This window comes from Rousettus aegyptiacus, unplaced genomic scaffold (genome assembly GCF_014176215.1).
Source record: "Rousettus aegyptiacus isolate mRouAeg1 unplaced genomic scaffold, mRouAeg1.p scaffold_m13_p_9, whole genome shotgun sequence".
Taxonomy (NCBI): domain Eukaryota; kingdom Metazoa; phylum Chordata; class Mammalia; order Chiroptera; family Pteropodidae; genus Rousettus; species Rousettus aegyptiacus.
Genome location: NW_023416312.1, coordinates 19,584,914 through 19,611,234, shown reverse-complemented (window position 1 = coordinate 19,611,234; position 26,321 = coordinate 19,584,914). Strand labels below are relative to the sequence as shown.

Here is a 26,321-nt window from a genome sequence, read left to right as displayed (position 1 = left end):
ACATATATACAATATAATGTTACTTGATCATCAAAAAGAATGAAATCTTACCATTTGTGTCAACCTGGACGCACCTAGAAGATATTATTCTAAGTGAAACAACACAGAGAAAGACAAATACCACATGATTTCCGTTATATGTGGAATCTAAAAAACAAAATAAAGGAACAAACAAAACAAACTCATAGATACAAAGGACAAATTGATGGCTGCCACATGAGAGGGAGGTTGAGGAACTAGGTGAAAAAGGTGAAGTAATTAAAAAATACAAATTGGCAATTAACAAAATAGTCATGGGGATGTAAAGTACAGCATAGGGAATATAGTTGGTAATATTGTAATAACTATGTATGGTGTCAGGTGGGTATTAGACTTATCAGGGGATCACTTCATAAGTTATATAAATGACTAACCAGTATGCTGTACACCTGAAAGTAATATAATATTATATTATAACATAATATAATATAATGTCAAGCGTAATTGAAAAAATATTTTTTAAATTTCCATTTTTAAAAAAAAGAATATATGCCATTGAATTGAATTAAGTAGTCAAAGAGAAGACAAATGAAAATTGTTAATAAGATGGATCAGATGCAAATACTGTTCTTGTTGAGCTTACTTAATCACCTTGTTATTTTCGAGCATAATATAATCATTTATTAAAACGATAGAATATTTTCCATGTTGAGAAAATAATAGCTTAGTATTATGTTGATATTTGCCTGAGGTGAAAATAGGCATGCTATCAAATTCATTGGAAGTGTCATGAGAATTGATATCTGAGAGTAGCTGTGAAAACACATTTAAATTTAAAAATCTGCAGGAGTTCATGCTTAGATATTGCCTCACACCAACTACTATTTGGGACTAGGGCAGTTTCAATTTATAGACTTGCATCAGGTATTTCAGGGCAGGAGAGAAACTTGACAGTTTGTCGAACCTAAAGTGGAATGCATTGCAATCAGGTACTCATCCAAAATTGAATAATAATGTAGGTAATAATGTTGATGATTTTTATTGGATGAAAAAGATGGATGTGTAAGATGCTACACATTAAGCACATTATTCATTATATATTTATTTAACAATCCTGGACTTTATTAATAAAACATTTATAGCATATATGCCTTTTTCTAATAGTTAAATGTCTGAATTTTGAGGAATTCCAGCATCTTATTTCCAAAAAAGTGCAGGCGCAGACTGATTTTGACCCAAAGGTATATTACTGACCAAAATTCAGGGATTTATTCAGGAAAATCAAAATGAACAATTCTGCTGCTAGTGAGATGAATACAAAGGTAGAAGGAGGTGAAAAATATCAGCTACTTGGCAGCCTTTTTCTAAACTCTGATATAAGTACTGGAAAAAAATATCAATGTTATTATTCCAAGAAAGCCATTCATTTAGAAATAGAAATTAGAATATGATGGAAAAATACGGTGTTAGAAGTTATCCATCAGGAAACAAAATGAATACGTGTGAACCTTCACAGCAAAGGTTCCAGTTGCTCATAATGACTTCTCAGTGAAAATGAGTGAGATTTAGGTACCCCAGGTATGTGCTTCTGAAACAACACATGATGAGATCTTTTAACATTTCCAAAGCTATTTTCTTTGCAATTTACCCCCATGTTATAAATTCACAATGTATATTTTTTACATTAGACAAAAAATTCCTAGTGAAACAAAAACAGAAACACAAAAAATATTTTTAATTCAATTAATACAAATATTTTATAAATGTGTATCTCCATTTTTCATTGAATACCTACTAATATTTTTGGAGCATTATCTGATACTGAACTTAGAAAGGCTGGCCTAAGAAATTAAAATCCTGCAAATTAAGAAGAAAATACTTAACACTTTGAGGTGAGAAGGGATGCCTGTAGTGGCCCTCCCTAGTATGTATTTCCATTCAGAAAATTGTTATTTTACCCCTTTCACCCTTTCATCTTTTTTTCTTTTCAGTGGCATCTATACAAGAGATAAAGAGAAAAATGTCATTTACTACCTTAGAGGAGCTATTTACTGTAGTTACAGTGCAGCCTGGTAAAGGTGTGGTGATAAGAAGACATATTAGCTTAGGTTCTCTTGGTAGCAAATAACAAAAATTAAAGTTGGATACATGAAACCCAAGGGCAAAAATACAGCCAGGCTCAGGGAAGACCTAGAAAGTAGCTATATCATTTCAAATAATGCAATCGCTGAACTGGTTTTCAACAAAGGGTATCTTCCTGAGCAAACATTCAGAATCTAGCCTGGAGATTTGAAATAAACTCTGCTGCTGGATACACACGCTCACAGGACACAAATGGGAAAAAAAAACCATACATAACTGGATTTTTTTTTAACTGCAACGTGCATGCCAAACATTGGTGACTATGAGAAGTCAGCTCCCTGTCTGTGGGAAAGCCAGCTTAAGGCTCATTCGTTTTTATCACTGTTGCCCAGTATTAGCTCGTCAAGGCAATGCTCTACTATTCAGACTTCTAAGACTCCCATCTTGCTACCCAGGCTTAACTACTAGTATTTGCATAATTTAGCATGAACATTCCAGATAAAGCTGAAGACCTCCGTTATTCTAATCCCTAACCAATCCCATCCCCTTTAATTTCCCCCTAGAGGTAACTGCAATCCTGATTGTCAGGTCATGTTTTTATACTTTTACTCTGCATATGCACCCACATTAACCAGATTCCCAAACCACCCACATCACCCCACATTATTTATAAGGGTAAGAATAATTTTGTGTTTTCCAGGGTCCTATGGAGTAACTTCTCCGTCCATCCATGGAGATCCCCAGCTGCATGGGGATGGGGCATGGGTCGCTGGAGACTCCTGGATACCTGCTTAAAATGTAAAAGGTGAGAGTTCTGCACACACTAGTCAACCAGAGACCATTATTTATTTACGAACCAAATAACTTTATTGGAAGAAATAGCAAAACTCGAAGAAAAAAAAAACAAATGAACATTTTGCAAGGGCAAAACTGCAATATGCATGCACGGCCATGGGGAAGGCAGTCCAGGCTCAGTTCTTGTCGCTGTCGCCCAGGGTGAGCTTGTCAAAGAGGTACTCTGTCAGAGTGGATTGCAGGGACTCCATCTTGCGCAGGTTGATGATATGGCTCCCCAACTCTTTGATAGACTTCACTTGCTTGCGGTGGTAGTGATGCTCCAGGAAATCGCACAGGTGGGCATCATGCTTGTTGGTGGCCAGCTGGTGCGTATCGGCTAGGCTCTGGTTCACAGTCCTCTCCAGGTGCAAGGCGCATTTCATGGCTTTCAGGCCACTCTCCCAGTGGTTGCTGTCTGGCTTCTTGATGTCACGCAGGCGGATGCGGCCCCCGCGCAGATTCTGCAGCCACATCAGTGTCTGGGCGCGCCCCCGGTCCTCCCTCGACTGCTTCAGGAAGAAGGGGGCAACGTGCTTCAAGGCTCCTTCCAGGTTGTCGAAGTGGAAGGCCATGGACAGGTACACGTAGGAGGCGTAGAGCTCCAGGTTGATGAGGCGGTTGATGGCATTCTCACAGTAGGGGTGGTAGTTCTGGCGCACTTGTGAGGGCGGCCCGTTAGGTGCAGGCGCCAAAGCTGGCAGCACAGGAGGCGGCAGGACTGGCAGCGCTGGCATAACAGGTGGCAACAGAGGCATGGCTGGTGGCGGGGCCCCTCCGGGTATGGAGGCCAACGAACGAATGTTAGGGGAGATGCGAGGTGGGCAGCGGCACGGGCCGCGGCGGCGGCGGCGGCTGCTTCGGGGGCCTCGGAGTATCACCATGGCGGTAGAGGAGGGCAGCCAGGGGTTGTCACCAGCGCCAGCGGTAGGGACCTCCCCAACGGACTAGGGGGCAGTCAAAGGAGGTCGGGTTCCGCAGCCAGTCCGCGGGCTGTGAGGTAAACCGGAAGTGACGGTTACTTACCCAGCAGTGTTTGCGCGAGGCGATGCGAGGGCAGGAGGGGGTCCGAGGGGGTCCGAGGGGGCCGGCGCCGTCCGCGTCTTCCAGGTTCCATCCGAGCCTGGGCGGACAGCGGGGCTCGGTGCTGAGCGTCTGGCATATATTGTATTTTTAAATGTTATTCATGAATATAGACGCAGCCACTTTGATTTAGTCACCTGCATGATTTCTTTGGGGAACTTATTTAAATATTGTCCTAACGTGGTTAATTTGTTAAACATAGTGCTTTTGTGGTATCACTGGTTATATTTTACTATCACAAAGCTTTATCGGAATGACTTCAACGTCCATACCAGTGACAGTTCTGATGACCTCCTCACTCAGTTCCTAGACCTTATTAACTCCAGGGATCCTGTTTTTCTCCTTCTATTCCTGATCAAGTTCACACTTCTCTGATGGCAGAGCCTCACCTCCAAAGTCTCAGTGACTCTTTCCACCTCTCCATTTTTCACTCTTTTTGAACTTTTTCTTAACTCTCCTATTCTCTCTCACCTCTTAATCTTTCAGTCCGGTCCTAGAAACACATTCCTTCTGTCCTGTCCAGACCCCAACATGGACTGTTTGAATGACTTCATCACTGACATCCTACATTTCCTCGCCCCCTTCACCTAGCTTGCCAATTTCCTTCAAGTACAGAACTCTGTTTTCTCTGGCAGGAAACAAAGATTTAGGCACATTCTTAGACAAAACACTTAACCATTAGATATATTTATTTCTTCCAACCTAATTTGCACATCGTTGCCACTCAGCAAGTCTTTTTTTCAAGCCTTCAATTATGTTCTATGGAATGAGCCACCATGGTTGGGAGTACCACCCATCTCAAATTGCCTTTCACTAATTTATTCATTCAACCAATATTTATTGTATAATATGGCCTAGGCACTGGTTTAGAACTTGGGCATATATTCGTAACAAAGAGACACAAAGTCTCTTCCTATGGGGTTTATATTCTAGGGGAGAAGCAGACCAAAACAAAAACAAACACAAAACTGCCATTTTTCCCTCCTTATTTTCTCAAATAAATACATAAAGATATTATACAAGTATATGGCAATTTAAAATAGAAAATATATTCTTATAATTCAAGGATATTATAGTGGAAGACATAAGAGCAATCTAAGTATAATTAATTTATTTGTGCATTAATTAAGCAACCATTTATATACTCCAAATATGTGTCAGACACTGATTCTGGAGGTACAAAAAGAATCAAATGTGGTCTCTGTTCTCAAGGTACAAGATAGAGTGAACGAATATTATAAGTGTTCTCAAGTGGTTTTAAAGTTATGGATAAACTGCCTGTTTTCACTTCAAGTTTTATTCTCATGAATTTGATTAACATACCTTTCTTGGGCTTCTATTCCTCTTTGGAAGCTTATGCCATTTTATAATCAGTGTTTATAAAGAAAATAAAGAATCATATATGAAATGTTACAACGTAAACTTATCTAATCAGTTTTAGAGGCATTTAGTTGTTGATTCTGTAAAAAAAAATAGAGTAATAATGTTTTTAATAAGTTGATTGTAATGATAGAATCACATATTAGAGATGGGAAAGAACTACATGATCAATTGAAAGTACACTTTCAAAATTTCTTTGCAAGATTTCATTGTAGACCTCACTGTAAGAATCTATTTAAATAGAAGAAATCTTGATTTTGTAGAACATTTTCTCATTACGTCCCAATTATTTAATAATTTATCCCCACAATTTTACCCTACAGATATTTAAAATATTAATACTCTTGTATTGAATGGTTATATGTATACTGAGGAGTGACAATAGTGTTTTTCAGATATTTCATTCCTCATTTTTACCTCCTAAGAAAGAAGGTAATGGCAAAAGATATATAATGGCAAAAGATATAAACCACCTTAGGTTTAAAAACTAATTTTTCTAAGGGAAGTCAATAAACGAACATGGCTAGAACTTCAGAATTCTATGAAGGCAATACAGATAAGTGTAAACAAAAGCATTCCATCCATTTTTTCTTTAATGACGAATATAAAACTAAATATAAGCACAGAATGAGAAAACTTAAGAGCAGATTTTTAAAAATATGAATGTAGGACTATAAAATAAAGGTTTCTTTGAAATGTTTGTGGTCAGTTTTTATACTGTGTTAGTGTTAGTCAGGGTTCTCCAGAGAAACTTAACCAATAGGAGATTATCTAGCTATCTATATCTAGGAAGGTAGACATAAATTAGTAACATTTACATGTCTTCAGACAAAATTTTATAACATAAACAGCACAATACATGGCCAAGATTTTTGCCATTTGAGAGATCTTCTAACTGTATACCAGAGAATTTCATGTGTACCCAGCATGAACCATCTTATAAAATAGAGCTGCTTCTGTTTGATTACTTCCTAAATATTATGATCTATATTAGTGAATTGGAGCTGTGGATCAGATGATAAACTATGCATACATTGAGAGAAGACCATTCTTCATATTTTTATCTGGAATTTATATTAAAAAAATAAAATGAGCTTTCTAGAAATATGAAAAAAAAATATTAGCCTGATGTTTTCATCTTGGGAGTTTGAGTAATTTATTCTCCCTTAGCCTCATATTCTTTATTTTCAAAAATGGTTTTGGACTATATCCTGTTGGAGATACTTTGGCCAAATGATTTTATGTCCAGGGATTTCAATCCTTGGCTGTGAATCAAAATCAATTAGGGGAATTCTAATTCCATAGGTTTGGGGTAGAACTCTGTTATATGTACTTTTAAAAAAGAGCCACAGGTGACTCATAGTTAGCCAGGGTATGGAATACTGGTTTTATGCTATTTGATGCAAAGAACAAAATGGGACTCTCTAAGACTACTTATTGCTTATAGTTTATCTAAAATCATACTTGCTAAAAAAAAATGTCAGTGGTCATAACTGTGGTAAAATAGCTGTGGTAAATCTCTTTAAAAAAAGACAGTTTTAGTGTTACTGGTAGAAATATGATTAGAATGGACAGTATATTCGAGTTTTCCAGAAAACACATCTAATAGGCTATTTACATTATATTATATTATATTTATTATATTGTATTATGTTATATTATATTATATATAGTGTGAGTATAAATATATATAAGAAAGAGATTTAAGTAATTAGCTTCTGTGATTTGAGGGTCTGGCAAGTCAGAAATTTGCAGGCAGGTCAGCAGATTGGAAATTCAGGCAAAAGTTCGTGTTGCAGTCTTGAGTCCAGAGGCTGGAATCTGAAACAGAATTTCTATATTGCTATCTGGAGGCATGGTTCTTTCTTTTTGAGAGGATTTCAATCCTTGCTCCTAAAGCCTTCAATTAATTTGATGATGCCCATGCACACTATGGAGGGTGTACACTAGTTGGATGTCATTATTTTTAGTCTCTCAGCAGACAGGTATTAAATATATGCATGTTTACTAACCAGTATATTAGCTTTACTCTAAGCCTACTAAATTAACTGTTAAACACATCTAAAAAAGCAGCTTCACAACAACTTCTAGACCAAACCACAGGGCACCATAGCCTAGCCAAGTTTATACATAAAATTAATCATCACAGATGGTAAACTCAGTGAGGGCTCAGAATGAATGTGATTGGATATCTGAGAAGGGCTGGTGGAAGCTGTGTGTGGGTGAGGGAGGCAGCAAGGTTGCAAACCAAGTGAGTCCGTTGGGGCATGAAAATGGTGCCCTGAGCTAGAGTTTAGGTCTATAGTAAACAAAGTAGACAGCTGAGGGTAGGCAGAGGCAGGGTGTCAGAATTGGGACCAATGAAGCTTCATTTAACCAGTGAGTTTCATCACATGGATTTTCATAATTTATTCTCATTCCCTTGTTCATCTGTTCATTATATGCATCTCCAGTCAGTCTTTCAACCTGCTGGGGCATTTGTTTATTAGCTTGGTGGGTGTCGCTTTTGGTTATCAGTACTGCACTATTCATTTTTGGGGTAACACTTCATATCGATTGAACAGGCCAGTGTAATTTCTCTGTACTCTGTAGTAATGTCAGTTTTCTTTAACCCCAGGAAGAATTTTTGCATAAGCAAGTTGCTACTATTTCTAGTGTTTTTACTGCTATTTGGATACTTGCAAAACTTCTTAGCTCTTCTAGCATGACTCTGTTGTCCCGTGTGGCTACCAGTTATATGAATATTATCTAAGTGAATTATTTTGTCCACAGGCTTCTCTAATTGATATTTTCTTTTCCATTTTATACATGCTGAATTTTAATTTTCTCTAAATTTGGTTACTTTGGATAATACCATTACTATTGTGTGTGTGTGTTTTTTAAGCCTTTGAAAGTCTTTTGGGCTTATAAAAGGCACAAGGCTCTTGAAAAGTAAGTCTCAGATTTTGGACCATGCAAAATGCAGATTCTTGGCTCCATTTCTAGAAAATTCTAAAGGGTATATGTGGAGCAGGATTCCACAAATTTACATTTTAAAGGAGCTCATTTCTCTCTTGTGCATTTAATAGCTATTCTATGTTTATCCATCATAATGCAATATATATTTTACAAAAACAAAACCTTTTATTTTGGAATAATTTTAGATTTATAGAACAGTTGTAAAGACATTACAGAGAGTTCCTATGCACTCTTCACTCATTTTCTACTAATGCTAATATCTTACATAGTACATATATTAAAACTAAAAAAAATAATGTTGATACATTACTTTATTTTATTTTATTTTATTTTTTAATGCTTACAGCATCCAGTATTCCTAGGTGGTTTCCCATCCAAGTACTAACCAGGCTCGACCCTGCTTAGCTTCCGAGAGCAGATAAGATTGGGCACGTTCAAGGTGGCATGGCTGTGATATTTTACTTTAAACTCTAGACTTTATTTAGATTTATAATTTTATTTTTTACATATTTTTTTCTGTTCTATGATCCAATCCAGTATGCCACATTAAATTTAATTGTCATATCTCTTTAGTCTTCTATGATCTTTCACAGGTTTTCGGCCTTTCCTTGTATCCCATGATGGTTTTGAACAGTATTGGTCAGGTATTTTCTAAAATGTCCCCGAATTTGGGTTTGTTAAGTTTTTTTCTCATGATTAGACCCAAGTTCTGGGTTTTGGAGAAGAATACCATAGAGGTGAAATGTCTTTCTCATCACATATCGGGGCATACATGATACCAACATGACCTATAACTGGTGATGTTAACCTTGCTCATTGGATTAAGGGAAAGTCTGCGGATTTCTTCTCTGTAAGGTTATGTTCTCTTCTTTATAATCTATTCTTTTGAAATCCAGCCCACACTCCGAGGAGGGTGTTTAGCCCCACTTCCTGGAGGAAGGAGCATCTACATATATTATTTGAAATTCTTTGTGAGAAAGATTTGTTCCTTCTTCCTCATTTATGTATTCAATTATTTATATTAGTATGGACTCGCGAATATTTATATTGTGCCATAACTGTAAAGTTTAACTAATTTTGTTGCTCCAATTCTTTTAGCTTAGGTCATCAGTACTCCTTCAGTTTGGCTTCTGTGTCCCTTTGATCTGCCTCCATCCTTTTGCTTTTTTAGTACTTCTATATTTTCTGGCACTACATAATACTCCAGGCCCATCTTGTATTTTCATTGCCCCAGCACTTGAATTAGTCATTTATCCAAGGATGTCTTGGTTTTGTTTTGCTTTTGCTGTTTTGGAGAAGGATATTTAGAAACTAAGATCTGGATGCTAGATGTGCTTGTTGCTTGTTGGGTGTCATTGTTTCTAGTCTCTCAGCAGACAGAGCTATGAAATATATGAATGTATACTAACCAATATATACACACATATCTCTAATCATTTCTATGGGTACCTGTCTCTATACATATTAAACTAAACATGAGTTCATACTAATGTCTACGACTCTAATCCAGCATCACACAATTCTCCCCTTGCTTGTTTGTAACTTCTTTTACTGGCAGTAAGAAATATGACTTACATTATTTACCATTTATTTACTTTTTCAACCCTAGTATACATGTAGTTTCACATTTTTAACCATACCCTGATGAAAAACAAATCTGCCAACTAAAATTGTGTTTGTGTACAGTTATTTTTTGTTCGGTCTTGTATTTCCCAATCAGAACATCATTTTCCAGGTACTTATGTCAGCAACTTTTCCCCTCCAACCTTTAGTGCAGTTATACTATATATTTGTAATACAGTTAGATTCATTTGTCACAATCTACATTCTATCCTGGGATACTCTTGATTTTTTAAAAATGTAATCATGTATCTTTCATCCAGTAAGATACAGAACAGTTTCATCACCCTAAAATATTCCCTGTGAGAGTCGTTTACATCATTCCTTTCCAACCCCTGACCAATACTGATTTGTTTCCCATCTCTATAATTTGTCTTTTCCAGAATATCAAATAAACAGAATCATATAATATGTAGGCTTTTGGATCTGGCATCTTTAACTTAGCAACATGCATTTAAGATTCATCTATGTTGTGTGAATCAATAGTTTCTTCCTTTTATCACTGAGAAGTATCCATTGTCTCAAGTACCAAGTTTGTTTATCTATTTACCTGTGAAAGACAATTTGATTATTTCCGGGTTGGTACAATTATGCAGAAAGCTGCTATGTTAAGACTATGTTTAGGTTTATAGGAAACTGCCAAACTGTCTTTCTTAGTAGTTGTATCATTTTACATTTCCACTAGCCACAAATTTGAGTTTCTTTTGCACTAAATCTTTGCCAGCATTTGGTATAATCAGTTTTTAGATTTTAGCTATTCTAGTAGGTGTGTAGTGATAGCTCATTGTGGTTTTATTTGTATTTCCCTAATGACATGATGTTGAGCATCTTTTATTTGTCATTTATATATCTTCTTTGGTGAAAAGACATAGTATTTTTCTTTGTTTTATAAATATACAATATACAATGCAGTAGGCAATTAATGCCATATATATAAATTAGGTTTTCTTATTTTTTGAGTTTTAGAGTTCTTTATATATCCTAGACATGAGTCCTTTTTACAATATACTCTTTTGAAAAGTGAAAAAAAAAAATGAAGTGAATGCGAGGTACAAAAGAAAAAAAATAATGAATGGTCATATGAAAAATTTTGAAGTTGCCCAATTGAACATTAGGATATTTTCGATAAGTGAATACTCATATTAGCTGGCTAGTTAAAGTATGGTTAAAGTGAATGGTTGAAGCACTGCCTCTTGAATTTAGTGCAAGTGCCATAGAATTTCTCTAAATCAGGAAGTTAAAAGTATACCCATATCAAAATTCTGCCTTACTACTTTAACATCATGAAATCTACTAAATATCTTGAGACTTTAAAACACATTCTTACAATCAATCAATAAAAACATGTATGAAATATAAGTAGATCCCTATGATATTTGTTTCCTCTTTATGCTCTGAGTACAGCTTACCTCTATTTTCTGGTTATAATTAAGCTGTATAAAATAGCAACATTATACTGGATGCTAATTCTGTACCAGGTAACATGCAAAATCATGTTATATAGATTATTGAGATTTATACATAATCCATTTGTTTGATTTCATAAGAAATTTAAGAGGAATATATGTTGTGTCCAATTTACAGAGGAGAAGCCAGAAGCAAAAGAAGCATTTATCTTGCCTCATTCACAGGAGGAACTAGGGCATAGTTGCTAATAATGGTAGAAAATATTATTTGGCTACATCTAACAAAGGAAACGATAAACAGTTCTTTGACAAGTTAATAAACATGTTCAGAACACTTTATTATGTCATGAAAAATGATATGGTAAAAGAATAACCCAAGATGAAATTGTTTATATTTAAAATCTTTATAAAACAGCTTTTTCACAAGTATTATAAGCACTGCAAAAGAGATAAAAATGTAATTGGTATTATTCATAGAAAAATCAAGGACTGCAATTGGATCTGTAGAGTAAGAAATATAAATCTGTGACATTAGTTGCCTACTACTTTAAAGAACAATGCGTTAATTGTCATGGTCTAATGTATTTATTTTTATTTCTTTGAAGCTTTCTTTTATAGATCATATGCCACCACCGTTTAAAATTCTCGTATTATTCCTTCATTAAAAAAATCATTTTTTAGGTACCTCTTAAAGAATTTTTTAAATATGAATGTATGATGAGAAAACTTGCTTAGTGTTTGCATGTTTGCCTTAATTCACAGAATTGATCATCTGGGTAAAATTATTGGTACACAATAGTTTTATCAGGCATTATTCTATTGATACTTAATATACAGCATTTCTAGTAAAGGGTTGGATGCACATCTGATTCTTATTCCTTAGCAGGCACCATGTTTTTCTGCTCTGAAATCTTTTTAAAAAGCCTCATCCTTGAACTTTTAAAATTTAATTAGCATGTATTTCGGTATAGATCATTTTTTCATCCCTCGAACTCTATACTCTAGGATTTATTTCATTCTGAAAACTTGGATATTTCTTAAGCTCAGGGATATTATTTTACTGATGTCTCTTTGATGATTTCTTTATTTCTTATATTTTCTTATTTTAGGACTTCTGTTAGTTTTGTGTTGAACTTAATCACTACATTTTAAAATTACCTTTTAGATATTTAATCACCTTTTTACTCAACATTCTGTAATATTTCCTGAATTTTACTTTCCTTTTGCTTGATATAGTGCATTATTTAATTCATACACAGAATATTTAAATTCCAGAAATAGTATTTTAGTGTTTTATTTATAATATATAAATGATATGTAATTTCAAAATATTAATTTATATTGCTTGCTTAAGCTAAATTATAAATACAGATAAATCCTCATATCTGAATTTTTTCCCAAGTGTGTTCCACTTGATCTGTGAAAATTTAATAGGTATAACTTAAAAAAAATCAGTTCTGAGGTGAAATGAGTTTAGGAAACCCTGCATTTGACAAATATTAAACTTATTTCTTAAATCCATTATTGTAAATGGCATTTAAGAAATTCATGGGTATTGGGAAACTCTAAGAAGTCATTTTATACAGAGAATTTTCCAGATTTATTTTGCTAAAAGTACTTATCAGTTAAGGAACATATTAAGTAAGGCACAGGGCAGTTGTAAGAAATGAAACAGTTCCACTTTGGCATATACGGCATTGGAAATATATTGCTTACAATCAAATTTTGTTAAATTTAATGTGGTATATTTCTAGAAATTTCTAATATCTTTGTATTGAATAAATACATTAAGAAGTACTTTCTGAATACAAGATTAAGGGAATATCATTTATTCCTTTGTACCCCATTTCATTTCCTCCACTAAGATTTCAAAACTAAGTTTTTCATCTTTGCTTTGGTGACAGTTTTGATATTTGGTTGTCTTTTTTCTGGATGATTATAATGACAAATGAAGGGAATTAAAGGAGTACTGAAAGGCGCGACTGAGTTTATTTCAGTTTTCCTCCTTATCAGTATTAGAAAAACAGTATTCAATCAAGATCTGACTATATAGAGAATAACTGTTGACAGGGTCTAAAAAAAGCTCTGTGTAAGATTATTTATTGCATAACATTTATTATAATCAGATCAACAATGGGCCATAGAAATAGCTTTGTAAAACTAGAACCAATCAGTCAACATACATATTGATTGCCTGTATCTTTGTAACAAAGTCTGCTGTATTAGATATTGCCTGTTTTGTGGACAAATTACGGTAAAAAAAGGCATCTGTTTATTGCAGTGACCTTTTTTTCCCCTCCCAACAGGAGGGACAAAATAGTTTCAGAAACATTAGAAATATTTTCAATGTAGTCAATTTTGGGTTTGCAACTGTTATTTATTTAATTTAACTCATATGGTTAAATGTTTGTAAGCCCCTTTTAAATGTAAATCTTTTCTGCATTCTAGTGCATTATTGAAACTACAGTTCATTAGATAATGAAATTTTATGAACTTTGTTAATTTTTCCTTTTCGTATTTAAGAGTAAAAAATTAAGGTTCTTGTTTTAAATAATAACATTTGTAACTTTTGGTAAGATGGCTTGAGTTTAAAAAGGCAAACATAAATAAATGAAAAACTTGTTACTATCTTCTGCAATCACCATCTTGCAGAACACAAATTTCATATTCACATTAAAAAGACATATTGCTGATGTTGATCATTAACTAGGAAAATGAGCCATAGGGGATACATTATGCTAAAAACAGTTAAATGAGACATATTCCCAAAACACTTGCCTTTTGAAAATAGCCTTTAACTAAAATCTTTTAAACAGCTTTGTGTCATTTTATAAATTATTATACTGAAAAAGTAATAGCCAACACTCAAACTTAAAATGTAACCACACACCTACATTGCATGACCTCATATATCCATAAATTGAAGTCATCCTTTTATATTGATTTTAGTTATAATAGTGAATATTCTAGTAGTTGGAAAAAATTATAAATAATAGCTTTATGATATAATAGCAGCCTTGGGAATTGACAATTCATGATCTATAGTCTCAATGTACTGCTACTTCATTTAAGATATGTAGGTACACAATGAATGCAATATGCATTTTTTATTGCTTTCTTGGTAGGTGATTGGAAGACTTGGGCAGTTCTGTGTCAAATAGTTCTCAGGTGAAAGGCTGACTCTACCCATTACTAGCTGTGCGAGTTTGTGGGTATAGTGATTTACTCATCAGAACAATAGGACTAATAATACCAGACATTATAAGTATTAAATTCGGTGATGAATTTAAAATGACACTAATAGTACATTTAGTCCATTGGTTTTAATCAATACATGGTAGCAGTTTTTTTTTAAATCCTTACCTTGAGAAAGTAGTCAATTTATTATGTAAAAACTCAACTTAATTTTTAAATTTTAGATTCTGTTGTTTTAAGTTTGGAAGGCTATATAATTTCTTTCTTCTCTTTAATGTTATCATTTTTTTCCCTTTTCTAGCTAATCACTGAAATCTTATGTTTCTTTTTTTTTCTGGTAGAAGTGTTAGTAGGTAGCATATTTCTAACATCTGAATAGCTTTTGGAATCAATAAATCCCAAAGATTAGTTTGAGACGGAGGAACTAAACTTCAAGAAGTAGCTTATAAAATGCTACATTTATATAGCCTTTAGACATTTCTTATATTATTGTCCAGGATTGCTATTGAATTTTAAGAGTATCTGTCTTGTCTCTCTAACAACAAGAAAAGGAACCATATATTTTGTCTGTGTTTCCATTACAGATTTTTTTTTTCCTGGAGACTCAAAAATGGTGTAATAAGTAGCAGATTTTATAGAGCTATTTTAATCTATTGAATACAGATTCACTAAATACCAGCATGGATATTTCGTACTGTATTGTGAAAATTTTGATAGGTAACAATGCTGAATTTAAAAAAAAAAAAAGGAAATGAAGAAAAGATTACATATGAAACATATAGTTAGTAGATTTGAGTGATTTTTATTTTTATTACATGTTTCTAGCTTTATCGAAATATAATTGACTTATAACTATAAGTTTAAGATGTACAATGTGATGATTTAATACACATTATTTATTGCAAAATGATTACCACAATAAGGTTAGTTAATATATTCACCACTTCACATAATTACAGGGTTTTTTTTGTATGTGGTGAAAGCATTTAAGATCTACTCTCTTAGCAACTTTCAAGTATATAATACAGTATTGTTAACTATAGTCACCACACTATACATTAGGTCCTCAGAATCTACTCATATTCTAATGGAAAGTTCGTACCCCATGACCAACATCTCCTCGTTTTCCCCATCCTCCAACCCGTGACAACCACAACTGTACTCTCTGTTTCTACGAGTTTGGTGTTTTTAGATTCCACATGTAAGTAATATCATACAGTATTTGTCTTTCTCTGTTCTCTGAGAAAATATTATTTTACTTAATGGCCCTAAGATTTATCCAATGTCAGGCGTCTCTTCTTTTTTTATTGCTGAAAAATACTATACATATGTAATTATATATAATTATATGTATGTAATATATATATATATATATATATATATATATATATATATATATGTCACATTTTTTTATCCATTTGTTCATCAGTGGACACTTAGATTGTTTCCATGTCTTATCTGAGTAATTTTTAGATGTTAGTTACTTTCTCATGGATGCAAGAAAGAAAGTCTGGTAAATAAGGTATAATTAGTATAGTTAGAATCACATGTAACTGTCAACTACTCACATGACAAAAGATTGGAGATTAAGGACTCAGAATGGTTCTTTTTAAACAAATATTTAATTTACGAGCTAGAGCCCACAAGGGACAAAATCTAAATTATGAATTTAGGGACCAGTAAGTAATTCTACTAAAAATTTTCCTCTAGTGTTTGGGCAGTTGCTCTGCTACCTTCCCATCCTTACTCCATCCTATCAGATACCCACAATAATATTCACTCTGACTTTCAGTATCAAATTTGTTAATTATGAGAATTAGGCCTCTTTCTCCAAGTTTCATTTCATTGAGAAATTAAACCTGCTACTGATGCCTTTGATGTAGGTATTGTGTCATCATAACGAACTATTCAACTACCATGTGTATATGGGGACTGGATCCTCCTATAAGTTAATAGAAATACAACTATTTTCATTGTATAAAATAATCTAATGCTTTATTTTCTCTGGCTAAAAATCTATTTTAGGATTGAAAGAAATGAGGTTGAACTCTGCTTCTCTAGTGATAGATTGAACATGTTTCCACATATATTGAGATCATAATTACCCTTATCAAGGGTAATTTTTAGTCCTTTATTTGTATGACATTCACTAATTGGTAAATATTGTGTAATTTATGATATTTATAACATGTTCTTATTGTCTTCTTTATTCACCCCTGTCAGAAAGATTTTGAAAATGACAGAGTAGGTGGTTGGTTTTTAAATTGTACTGGCACAAGATTGTGATTGTTTTTTTTTTAACATTTTCAACTTTATATAAAATTACATAATAATTACATATAGATCATAAAATTAATAAAGCAAGCAGATTTTTTACATAATTTGTCAGATTTAATAGTCTCTTCACTGATTCTTTGTAGTGAGAAAGGATATTTTCATTGTCTCCCTCACTCTTAAGACTAATATCAGACTTTGAGTAATCTTCAACTTCTTTAGTATCAAGGAGCTCTTCTCTATTCACTTCCAGATTTTTCTCTGTGGCTTTAATTTGGAGAAGTATTTTCAGGATATTTTTTTCTCATGAGCTATTTTTCCATGTATACTCTTCCATGTCTGCTTCAGTCTTATTTTTCTCCTTCATTTTTCCAAGACTCATGGTATAAAACTGTTAGCAGATACATTATATAATCATAACTCTGTCTCTTTAAAAGGGCATCCATCTGTCTTGATGGTAAGCATGTCCATGACCATGCAGTATCCCTCTCCTACAAGTTTAATAAGTTTATTTTTTGCATGATCATCTAAATTCAAACTGGAAAGTTTAACCCATAAGGTTACTACTCGTGCTTTGGGGTATCCACGATGGAACATAATCGGCTGTGTCAATTTCTATTGGAAAATGCTTCTCGCATTTCTCATCACTGTCTAGTGCAGGTAACCACTCAGTGCAGAAGCCTCTACTTTAAAAGTACTAGATTTCCCTCCTTTTCCATAGGCACCCCCTTCTTTACTAGATAACCCATTCGAACAGGAAGAAGTACTTCAAAGGGTTTAAATGGTGTTGCAACAGGGTAAACACTAGACCTGTCCTGGTCAAAAGCCATTTTCTCTGGCCTAGGAGGTAGTCCCCTTCTTCTCAGAGGACTTTTAGAGCTAGATATTCTTTCTATTCTATGCGTGCTTGATCTCTGGGCAAGAGTGGACGGAGGCACAGCAGTGGAGAAGGTGCGTAGGTCCCTGGCTCCAGGCTGCAGAGCCAGCCACGTGTAGGATGTGGCAGGCACCGTGGCTGCTAAGACGGCAAGCCAGCATGTGATTAGCTTTTTTAATCCCCAGGGCAATACCTGAAAATACATATCTTTGAATATTAGTAAGGGACATATTTCTGGTATCATTTATATTCCGATGTTCAATAATGTACACTTCATCCAGTTCTCATTGAGCTCAAAAATTATGTTGCATAGATAAGTAGTATTCTTCTCCATGGCGCTTGGCAGCATTTTTTTTTCAATATTTTTGATGTGGTCTAATCTAATTTTATTTAAGATATAACTGAATGGCTGGGGGAAAGTATATTGGTAGAATATTTAAACTTAGTTCTGTAGTTCCTTGTTCATATACATTGGATCTAAACATTAGAATTAGAGAAATTAATCAAGCTTTGTCTGATGTTTACTTCAGTTTCCTCTTTGCACTGAGAATTTAAAGCAAAGAGGTATTTCATGTTTAACTCATTACCAAGTGATGAAGGGGGAAATTTAATTGATAACTAAGATTTTTATAAGCAGTCATACCTCATTTAATCTTCAGAACCTGGATAAAATAGGTATTGTTATTCTACATTTGAGATGTGATAACATATTCTGTGATACATCTTGTCTATAGTCATAGGACAAGAACATTGCAGTACTGGAACATAAACTTATTTCTGCCTAGCTTCAAAGGTCATGTTCTTAATACTCTGTTATGGAAATGGTCAGAAATGAAAAACAATTTCCTTCATCTTTAGTAAATACATGTTCCTAGAGCCATATTCTCCAAAGGCTTTGTTATCCCATATATCCCATATATCCAATATAATTGATTATTACCATGTATAATATACCATCAACTTTAGGGGCATGGTTGGCTTAAAGTGGAGACTAACATGGACATACATATCATAAAAGGAGATTTTAACAGAAAATTTGCTATAGCCTACTGTATCGTATTTTTCAAACCTAAGCAAATCTTATTTAAAACAAATTTAATATGAACATAATTAAACTTGTTAGCAATATTTCATAATTTCACTGTGCTTGTTTTTGCTAAGGTTACTGCAAATAGAAAAAGTATTTTCTGAAAAAAATAGGTAGGAAGAGGTATTACATTTTTCCTTTTTTAACAGGATACGATTTGATTCCAAAAGTTAAGTGCTGTGCTCTTGAGCAAAAAAAACGATCAGTGAAAGGAGGATAATTAAGAAATCACAGGTTTACAATTTTATAAAATATTAAATAAGAGTGGCCTTTTCATTATCTTTCAATTTTTCTATGTACTATCACCTTCTTCCTCATGATGCGATTATCTGTTGAATGAATTATACTATAAATGTTTGTTTTATTTAAATGCATAGTTTTTATTTTGCACAATGAAGGTTCCCTATTTACTCTAATGATATGTTAAAAAGAGGGCAGTATCCTTAACCTCTGTTTAGATGGTAAGAGATCAGGAGAGCATGGCATGGGTATTACTGGCCATGCAATCCAATTTGGTTTGTGGCTTTTACATACTTCCAGAGTTGAATTTAATTTATCCCTACTCTTGCCACACAAGTGACAAAGTTTTGGTTGCTATACCAAGCAAGATGCAAAAACTGGGTACAACTGGTTCCAAAAAATGAAAGTGTGTCTTTATGTTTCCTGTATTAGAGGCCCTGGTGCATATTGTCTTACCATAATTTGCATCCAAGGTTTCAAAATGACTAGTTCATTGTCTATGATATTGCTGAATGTCAGTGTAGAAATAATACACAAAATTAGAAGACTTTGATTTGGACCTCACACTTTAAATAACAAGTTATCTGGAGTTTTCTCACTTATGAATGGGGATAATACCTTTTGGTTTTCTCTATTTTGCAAACCTCAAAAAGAAAAATAAAACTCTGAAGGGGATTTGAAAACTTTAGGAGGCTATGTTAACACAATTACTTGTCAGGCTCTCCTGATTTCCCTCTCCTAAAATGTACAAATTTGAGGTCAAGTTATTTTTTGAAGTCTCACTGGTGCTAAAAATTTCAAATGGATCAAACACTGCTCCTGTTTGTTTCTGTATGACAACTAATACCAATGCAGGTTATTACAGCAGTGGGAAAAACCCACATAATTTCTCCAGGTAAAGTTTTCTTCACAAAGTACCCATCACCAGTAAGCAATAGGAAGCTTTACTATGACTCTTAGTTTGTAAATAAACTTTTTTATCTTAATCAGATAAGATTGAGTGAATTTTAATTGAAACCTATCACACGGGGTAAACATCATTAAAACTTTTTTTTCTTGGCTCTTTTGTGCCTATATAGCACTCTCCTTTCTTCCTCTTTCCCTTCTACTCTTCCACAAATATACACTGCCTATCATTCTGTGATGCTTGTGCTATTAGGCACTTAAATAAAGTAATCCTTTAATTCTCACCAAAATTTCAGTTTGATGGTTTCCATTTCATAGATGAGGAGACATGTTCTGTGAAATGCAAAATCACATAACCAAAATGTGGAAAAGCATATTTTATGGAACGAACAACGAATGTATAAGGGTGAAAGCTGCTGCATGTATCCTAAGGCTTGAAACCAGATAATGCTGAGCTAGAGGTTGTAATATTAGTCTCTTTGATGTCTGAATAAATATCCAGATTTTGAAGGCATTAGTGATTGACTTCTCTAGGATATTAGAGTGTGTTCTTTAGTAAAAGACAACTGGGAAATGAGAGTCCTTGTCTAAAAATATAAGATCTTAATAAAACCAATCATCAAATTGGCCTTGGAGGAGAAAACATTGAAGTGATCACAATGGTCTGAGTGAAAGCCTAACAATAGGAAAGGTAGTGCACAAAGACATGGAGGTATGAAAGGACATGTTGACTGGGGTCTGGAATGCAGGAGCATGTTTGGCCATACGTGTGTGGGAGGCGAGTCTGTGTATATAGATAAGTTTTAGATGAACCTGGAGAATTAACAAGCTTACGAATTTGACCAGATTTACATTTTAGAAAAATATATTTACAGAGCAAAAAGGCTAGTTTGGAAACTATTGCAGAGATAAGGTACAGTGGTGACAGAGACTTAATTATGGTGAGAAATTCTAGGCCTTGGCTTACAAAAATACATAGAAAAGACCTAGTTCTTCAGGTACATGGTGCTCACAGAAAAACTTCACTTAAAGAAGAAAATCTGCACATAAATAGATATCTGTCCTGTCTTATAATGATGAAACATATACATATACTTCCTATTAGAGATGAATTCCTTCACTAATGGAAGCAGAAGTGTACTCTAGATCGGCACTACAAATCTTTCTAGCTATAAATTCTCCTGTCCCGGACAGTTCTTGCTGTTATTTTGGAAATATAAAGAAGTTGTCTGATTTCTTATTTTAAATTTATGGTAAATTTTAAATTTCTATTTATGAATGCAAAGATTAATTACACTTGAATAGATATGAGAGAATATTTGATGTCGCTGGGTAGTTTTGCTCACTCATCTATATTCAGGACTTGAAGCTCTCTGCCATTCTGCACAGTGTTATATGATATGGAAACACTCTTTCATGGTGAATTTTTATGAATATGGTGAAAAATTTGATTGGGATATTTGATGAGACAATATAACTAAATTTTGTCCTATAATTTTGATAAATATTTTTCAATCTGGTTCTGCACCTTGATGCAATCTGAATAGGGAAGATAACAATTTTATTATTAAATGAGGCTAACATTATTTTGGCTACTGATTTCAATTTTTGCTTGACAAAATAATTCTCATAATTAATTCATTATAATTTTAATATAAGTGGAGCCATACACATCTCCTTTCGTTCAGCACAATTATTTTGAGATTCATCCCATGTTGTAGTTGACATAACAAGATTATTTTGTGCACATCTAGCATCCTGTAGCCCTTGATTACAATGAAATCTTTAAGGACAATTGTTACATAAAGATCATCAAGAATGTTTGGTTCAAGTTTCCTTTCAAAACTCTCATCTTGAGTTTCAAGTAAGACTTTAGGGTCAATCAAAGGTTAGTCATTTATTACCTTTTCCCACAACTTGGGCTTCAGGTATCTCATCTTCACCTGATTGGGTTAAGGAGGATTATGTGGTTTCTGGAGTTTTCTCTCCCAGTTTTCTTCCTGTAGGGAGAATTTTCTCTATTTTACCTAGCTGTATGCTTTACTTTATATCCAAAGGAACCTGGTACTTTATTTGGCCCATACCATAGGTTGGCTTACACTCATGACTGGTATCAAACTGTTTCATAATGAACTCTTCATTAATGTCCAAGTCTCCAAAAGTATCAAGTCATCTGCAGAATTTACAAACTGCTCTTGGGATTTTTTTGTGAAGAGGAGAACCTTTGGGAAAATCCTTTGCGCTTGACTTCCTTTTTCTCTTTTTTTTCTCAGGAAGCAAATTGTCTGAATGTGACAGGGGGTCTTCTTGGGAGGTTCCAGGTAGACTTCGGCAAAACATTTTTCACAAAGCTTTGTGGGGGACTTCATTCTTTTCTTGGTGCCCTGACAATAAGTCCATGTGTCCTCCAGCTTCCTGTCAGAATCAAGTGCTTCCAGCACATTTAATAAGAGATCTGCAGGTAGATCTTCCTCCAGAATCAGGTGGTGAGCCAAGGGATGCTTGGTCAGGCTGGCTTCACTGTCCTCTAAGAATGCCTTCTGTGCTTGCAGGGCTGGCGAGAGTGTGTAAAACATGTCTGTTTCTGTGGGCAGCCTTTTTCGACTCTTTTTGGGGGCAGTTTGGGAACTCTATGAGCAATCATGGGGAGAAAGCCCTCCATATGGCCACGAGTAATCATATTTTCACAAGGTGGACAGCCTATCCTGAAGTCATCCAGTCCCTCTTTGACACATATCCACTGCTGGCTATCCAGGGAGGTGGGGAACTTCAAAAGCCTGTTCTTGTGCTTTGCAAAACACTTGGAAGGTAACTTGTCCTGGTACCAGGTCTTATAGTTCATTCCCAGGGGCATTAGTTCCAGTGGTTGTACTATTTAACATTGGGTTTGCTAAAATATTCCCAAAAGATTAGTGCATCACTGTTTAGGATGGATATCTGGTGACTGGTTTCCTTTAAAGTTATTTGAGTTTGTTATCAGGGTAATACTGGCTTCATGGAATGATTTGAAAAGTATCTCATCTTTTTCATTTTCTGGAAGTATTTTGTATATGGTTGGTATTGTTTCTTCTGTAAATGCTTTGTAGAGGTCACCAGTAAACTGTCCAAGTATGGGGTTTTATTTGTGGAAAGGATTTTCTAACCTCAAATTCAATTTTTTTTAAATAGATATACGTATTTCAGATTATCTCTTTATTCTTGAGTGAACTTGGTTAGTTTATGTATTTGAAGGAATATATCTTATTTCAGCTGTCTCATCAAAATTAAAGTCAAAGTATTCATAGTATTCCTTGTTATCCTTTAAATATCTGTGACATCTGTAGTGATATCACCTCTTTCCTTGCTGATTTTAGTGGTCTTTATCTTCTCTCTTTCTTTCCTGATCATACTGACTTGATGTTAATACATTTTATTGGTCTTTTTAAAGAATAAGCTTTTATTTTCATTGTTTTATCTCTGTTTCTTTTTTCTATTTGAGTTCTCCCAACTCTGTTTACTATTGACACACATTTTGCTTACATGTTTGTTATAAATGTGACATTACTTTAAAAAATTATGTTTGCTTAAATACTGCATCACCATTGATTTTAATATCTAAAAAAGTGTTATGTATTTACCCATGTAGTTATTGTTTCCACTATTCTTTATTCATTTATATAGAGTCTTATTTCTATCTGATATAATTTTCTTTCTGCCTGAAGGAAATTCTTCAGCTTTTTGCGGGGGATGGGGGTGGGGATACTTTATGTCTGTGGTGATGAATTTGCTCATCTTTTGTATGGCTGAAAAGTTTTTTTTTTTATTTTGCCTTGTTTTAAAGAGATGTTTTTGCTGTGTATGGATGGAATCATAGGTTGACCATTTTTTTCTTCCTGTATTTTAAGGAGGCTGCTCAACTGTTTTATCAATTGCATTATTCAAATAAGAAGTCTGATTTCACCCTGATTTTTGTTCTTTGTACGTAATGTGTCTTTTTTCCTGGCTACTTTTAAGATTTACTGTTTATCACTGTTTTTGAGCAAATTGATTATGATGTGATTTATCATTTTTTTAAATGATTTTTGTGCTTGGATTTTGTTGAAATCCTTGTAATTGTGGATTTGTAGTTTCCATCAAATTTAGGGAAAAGTTGTCATCATATCTTCAAACATGCTTTCTGTCCTGCCTTCTCTCTCCTCTTTTTTATAGACTTCAGTTACATATGTAGTAGGTTACTTGAAGTTTTCTCACAGCTCACTGATGCTATACTCATTTCTTTAAAAAAATTTTTTTGTTTACATTTTATCCTATTCTTGCTTAGTCTTCAAGTACACTAATATTATGCAGCGTGTAATATGTCATGGATGCTATTCAATGTTTTTTTTTATCTTATGCCTCAAAGTTTTCATTTCTAGAAGTTTGATTTAGGATTTTTTTTTTATTTCTTCTATGTCTATGCTTAACTTTGGAACATTTTGAGTATAATTATAAGAATTGTTTTATATTTGTTTCTTCTAATTCTAACATATTGTGTAGATCATGAGTAGGCTTTGATTGTTTCATTTCTTCCTTACAGGGCCGATTACTGCATATTGCATCCCTGATCATTTATTATTGGATGCCAGACATTGTAAATTTTACCTATTTGGCACTGGATGATTTTCTATTTTTAAAAATGTTTTTTTACCTTTTCTGGGGGGCACTGTTAAGTTGCTTTGAAATGGGTTGATCCTTTTGGATCCTTTTTAATATATGATAGAAATGAAGCAGTCCTCTGTTATGTTATATGGTTAAATAATGTTATATTGTTATATTATTAAATATACCCCCCTACTGAGGCAAGACCCTTCCATATAAACTCTCCAGTGTTCTGTGAATCTTGAGGTTTTACAGTCTGGCCAACAGTAAAAGTCACTATTTCAGGCCCCGTGTGAGCATCAGGCATTGTTATATATAATCCATTTAAGTGGTTTCTTCCCTGGCCTCTAATAATACATAAGCTGGTCAGTATTCAGCTTAACAATTAGTGTCTGGTGCAAGATTCTCTAATTCCCTCTCTGCATCATTCGCTCTGGTGCTCTGTCTTGAGAACTCTACCAACCTTGGTCTCTGTAGTCTCTAAGCTAGATTTTCTTAACTTAGGTCTTTGCCTGGTTTCCTCCTCTCTGAGCTGTGGCCTGGAAACTCAAGTAATGTGAAGCAATTGTAGGTCTCACCTCATTTATTTCTTATCTCTCAGGTGTCAATCTCTGTTGCCTGATGTGCAGTGTCTTTCAAACAATTGTCTTACTTCCCTCCATTTTTTTTAGGTGTTCCTAGGGTAAATCTGATCCCTGTTATACTGTCTTGGCTAGGTCAGAAAATGTAACTTATTCTTTCTTTTGTCTCCACTAATTTGTGAGTCTATCTTCTCAAAGGTCATCACCAGACTTCTAAAGCATCAAATACCTTATTACATTGTTACAGATCACTATCATTAGAAATTGTAGATCACACCCATATTGTTGAAACAAAGTCCTCTCTTAAAATCGATACCATTCTATTTTTCTTTTTTTCCTAATACTCATAATATTCCTCTACTTTAAAATCCATGAAATAAATACCAAACTCCTTAGCATACAGCATTAGGGGTTTTATAATTTTGATGCAGCATAGATTTTATTTTTTTGCCATTGCCAATAATACTCTAATACACAAATTACATATTAGATGTAATTCTTCAATCATATCTGCAGCTTGTATCTTTTCTCAAAATCCATTTTTTTCATTCATTCAGTTATTCAGTACACATTTGTTAAGTTCCCATTTTGTGTGAGGTAGTGTGCTAGATCCCCAAACAATTGCAATTAAATATGCAAACATGTTTTCCCTATAATAAAATTCCCATCAGTTCTTTGCAAGATAAAATAAGTTTTTTATATGCATTATTTGAAAGATTTTGTTCAAACTTCATCTTTGAAGTATATCCTTTCTGAGTAGGTGTTGAGTGAGGAAGGTTAAGACTGCAAATCAATGAAATAGAATTAAATATATCAATACAACCAGGGTGACTTAAGATTGCTGTCAGAAGTTAAAGTAAAGGAATAAAAATTTAGTGACCACCATTCAGTGGGAACTTGGTGTAGTCTAGCAATCATTGCTTGTAACATTTATTGTGGTGGTGGTGGTTGTTATTATTTCCTGAAATATGAAACACAAGCAGAACATCTCTACTTAAGGTCAAGGATGAAGTGACATTTTTATATAAAAAAAGAAGACAACTAGCAAATTGCCTAAAGTTAATGATCAGTATAGAATAACACCTGATATTCAAACACCTTTGAAAGTTCACTATAGTCCCACGTTGGCATATGGCATATACTTTTTCCATATGAGGAAAGATAGATGTACAACAGAAATTACATATATCCATTATTACAGT

At 34.0% G+C, this 26,321-nt stretch overlaps 1 protein-coding gene and 2 pseudogenes across 1 annotated transcript; all 3 read right to left on the bottom strand.

The window, feature by feature from the left end:
- Positions 1-2,989: 2,989 nt before the first annotated feature.
- On the bottom strand, positions 2,990-3,715 carry LOC107511408 (ferritin heavy chain-like). The gene has a single exon (XM_036227031.1). The coding sequence runs from the start codon at positions 3,651-3,653 to the stop codon at positions 3,033-3,035; it is 621 nt and encodes a 206-aa protein (XP_036082924.1). The 5' UTR covers positions 3,654-3,715; the 3' UTR covers positions 2,990-3,032.
- Positions 3,716-3,807: 92 nt separating this feature from the next.
- On the bottom strand, positions 3,808-21,858 carry LOC107511403 (annotated as a pseudogene).
- Positions 21,859-22,090: 232 nt separating this feature from the next.
- Positions 22,091-22,775, bottom strand: LOC118600337 (annotated as a pseudogene).
- Between the last annotated feature and the right edge of the window lie 3,546 nt (positions 22,776-26,321).

Coding starts and splice junctions, on each gene's coding strand:
- LOC107511408 (XM_036227031.1), bottom strand. CDS start 3,653: ATGCCTCTGTTGCCACCTGTTATGCCAGCGCTGCCAGTCCTGCCGCCT.